The 2,689-nt window shown below is 53.8% G+C and overlaps 1 protein-coding gene across 1 annotated transcript; it reads right to left on the bottom strand.

Annotated features, from left to right (window-relative positions):
• Positions 1 to 189: 189 nt before the first annotated feature.
• On the bottom strand, positions 190 to 1,807 carry LOC107301922 (probable carboxypeptidase X1; the record flags this gene model as incomplete). Its single annotated transcript, XM_015831077.1, has 2 exons — positions 190 to 487; positions 1,628 to 1,807. Coding segments are annotated over 2 exons (478 nt in total), but the record flags the coding sequence as incomplete, so codon positions are not given.
• Between the last annotated feature and the right edge of the window lie 882 nt (positions 1,808 to 2,689).

Below are 2,689 nucleotides of genomic sequence, written 5' to 3'. Positions count from 1 at the left end.
GAAGGGAATTCTACTCTTGCCTTTAGCACGAAAGGCGTCAGGGTGGCTTTGGGCCAATCACAGGGAGATGGTGCGTTCTAGTTCTGCTTTGGCGTGGATTTTGCCCCGTGCGTTTCTCCAAACCCTTTGCTTAGTGCTAGTCTGCTTAGTTTACCGCTAGTCCCCATGGAGGACGGCCCGTTCACCTACTTCCCGGCACCGTGTGCCAGTTGGCTCCGTTGATGATGTTGCCCTCCTGCATGAAGTCCTCGTAGTGGCACATCCGCCGTTCGTCATCCACCATCACCAGGTTGGAGGTGGCGTAGACGGTGGCCAGCCATCGGAAGACGGCGTCGTCGGCGGTGGGGGTCAACTCCTGGGCTTTCCAGTAGGTGCGGGTCATGTCGAAGGGGTAGGTCACCACCAGCTCCCCTCCGTGCAGGTTGGCGCTCAGCACGAAGGGGTAGCGCTGCATCCAGCTGATAACCGCCCGCGTTTCTGGGGCAACCTTGGCAGGGAAAAAATCCCGTTCAGGATGAGCCCGAGCAGAGATGCCCTCCCTTTAGGGCAGGGGTCTCCAAGCTTGGCCCCTTTACGACTTGTGGACTTCAACTCCCAGAATTCCTCAGCAGGTATGACCATTGCTGAGAATTCTGGGAGTTGACCCACACCATTGGATGTGGCCCAGCTTGGAAGGTTTGATCTAAAGCAGGGGTCTTCAAACTTGGCCCTTTTACGACTTCTGGACTTCGACTCCCAGAATTCCTCAGCCAGGCACGCTGGCTGAGGGATTCTGGGAGTTGAAGTCCACTCCTCTTAAAGTCTATATCAGGGCCTTTTATGACTTGGCCCTTTTATGACTTGTGGACTTCGACTCCCAGAATTCCTCAGCCAGGCACGCTGGCTGAGGAATTCTGGGAGTTGAAGTCCACTCCTCTTAAAGTCTGTATCAGGGGTCTTCAAACTTGGCCCCTTTACGACTTGTGGACTTCGACTCCCAGAATTCCTCAGCTAGCATGGCTGGCTGAGGAATTCTGGGAGTCGAAGTCCACAAGTCTTAAAGTAAACCAAGCTTGAAGATTGCTATTATAGGGCATTTTATGGCCCCAGGGTCACATCCTTCGGCTGTCCCTGTTTGGCCCCGTGGATAGCTTTTATAGTTAGTCCTTGACTTACGACGGTTTGCTTAGTGACCGAATTTACAACGGCACTAAGGGCCATGTTTCACATTTACAACCATCACAGCATTCCCCACGATCAAAATTCAGACCCTTGGCAACTGACTCGTATTTATGACGGTCGCAGCGTCCCCCGGGGTCACGCGATCCCCTTTTGCGGCCTTCTGACAAGCAAAGTCAGTGGGGGAAGCTGGGTTCGCTTAACGACCGTGTGACTAAGTTAACAACGGCAGTGTTTCCTGCACCAGGGGAGGTGATAAAATGGGGGGGAAGGGAAATCCACTGAAATCCTGTCTCGCTTAGCAATGGAAATGTTTGGGTCGTACGTCGAGGATTGCCCGTGTCCAATTGCTCGGTTGCAGTGCCCGGCTTGAAATGGGGGGGGAGGGGAGGAGTAGAGACGCCAAGATGGAGGGAGCTGGGCATGGTGAGCAACCCACCGCCCAGGGGGCACCGGGGGCGGGGCTCACCGTGGCGTTGGGGAAGGTGTACGCCTCCGGGATGGGGATGTAGTGGTTGGGGAACTGGTGGGGGACCAGCTGGAGGTCCTCGGCGTCCCAAAGGTCCGTGTTGAGATCGGCAAAGTTGTGGTTGAGATCAAAGCCTTCGTACGTCCATCGGCCCAGTGCCCAGCCGGACAGCTCAGAGCCCTGCAGAGTCGCCAGAGAAAGGAGAGGATGGAGAATCCGCTCAGTGCCCCCCACCGGATGGACCGGCCTGGGGAGGTCGGTAACCCACTCCCCAATTATATCCTCCTTCCCAAAGCGGGAAAGCAGGAGGTGTTGTGGGTCTCAGCTACCAAGGGATCTGGGAACAGGGCCTTCTCGGTGGTGGCTCCCTCCCTATGGAAGGTCCTTCCCCAGAGATCAGATTGGCGACCGCCTGGCTGCTTTTCCCCAAAGCTTTGAAGGCTGGTTTGGTTCAATGGGGCTGGGGACCCCATTCGGAGTGGATCGATTCTGTTGTTGGTGCCACAGAGTGGGGGTTAGAGTGGGGGCTAAAGTGTAAGTTTTTAACTGGGAAGGAAGGAAGGAAAAAGAAAGATGAAGGAAGGAAGAAAAAGAAAGAAAGAAAGAAAGAAAGGAAAGAAGCAGTGAGGAAGGAAGAAGGGAGGGGAAGGGAGGGAGGGACGAACGAACAAAGGAAGAAAAAAGAAGAAGGAAGGAAGGAAAGGAGAGAGATAAGGAAGCAAGGAGGGAGGGAGGTGGGAGGGAAAGGAGGGAGGAACAAAAGGAAGGAGGAAGGAAGGAAAAGAAAGAAAAAAGAAAAGAGAGAAAGGAAGGAAGGAATCAGGGAGGGAGGAAGTAGGAGGGAAGAGAGGGAGGAAGGGAGGAAGGAAAAGAAAAAGAGGGAGGAAGAGAGAAAGAAAAAGGAAGGAAGGAAGAAGGAAGGAAAAAACAAAAAAAGAAAAGAGAGAAAGGAAGGAAGGAATCAGGGAGGGAGGAAGTAGGAGGGAAGAGAGGGAGGGAGGGAGGAAGGAAAAGAAAAAGAGGGAGGAAGAGAGAAAGAAAAAGGAAGGAAGGAAGAAGGAA

The sequence above is a fragment of the Protobothrops mucrosquamatus genome, unplaced genomic scaffold, assembly GCF_001527695.2.
Source record: "Protobothrops mucrosquamatus isolate PMUCROS unplaced genomic scaffold, P.Mucros_1.0 scaffold19617, whole genome shotgun sequence".
Taxonomy (NCBI): Eukaryota; Metazoa; Chordata; class Lepidosauria; order Squamata; family Viperidae; genus Protobothrops; species Protobothrops mucrosquamatus.
This window is presented reverse-complemented; position numbering and strand designations above follow the sequence as displayed.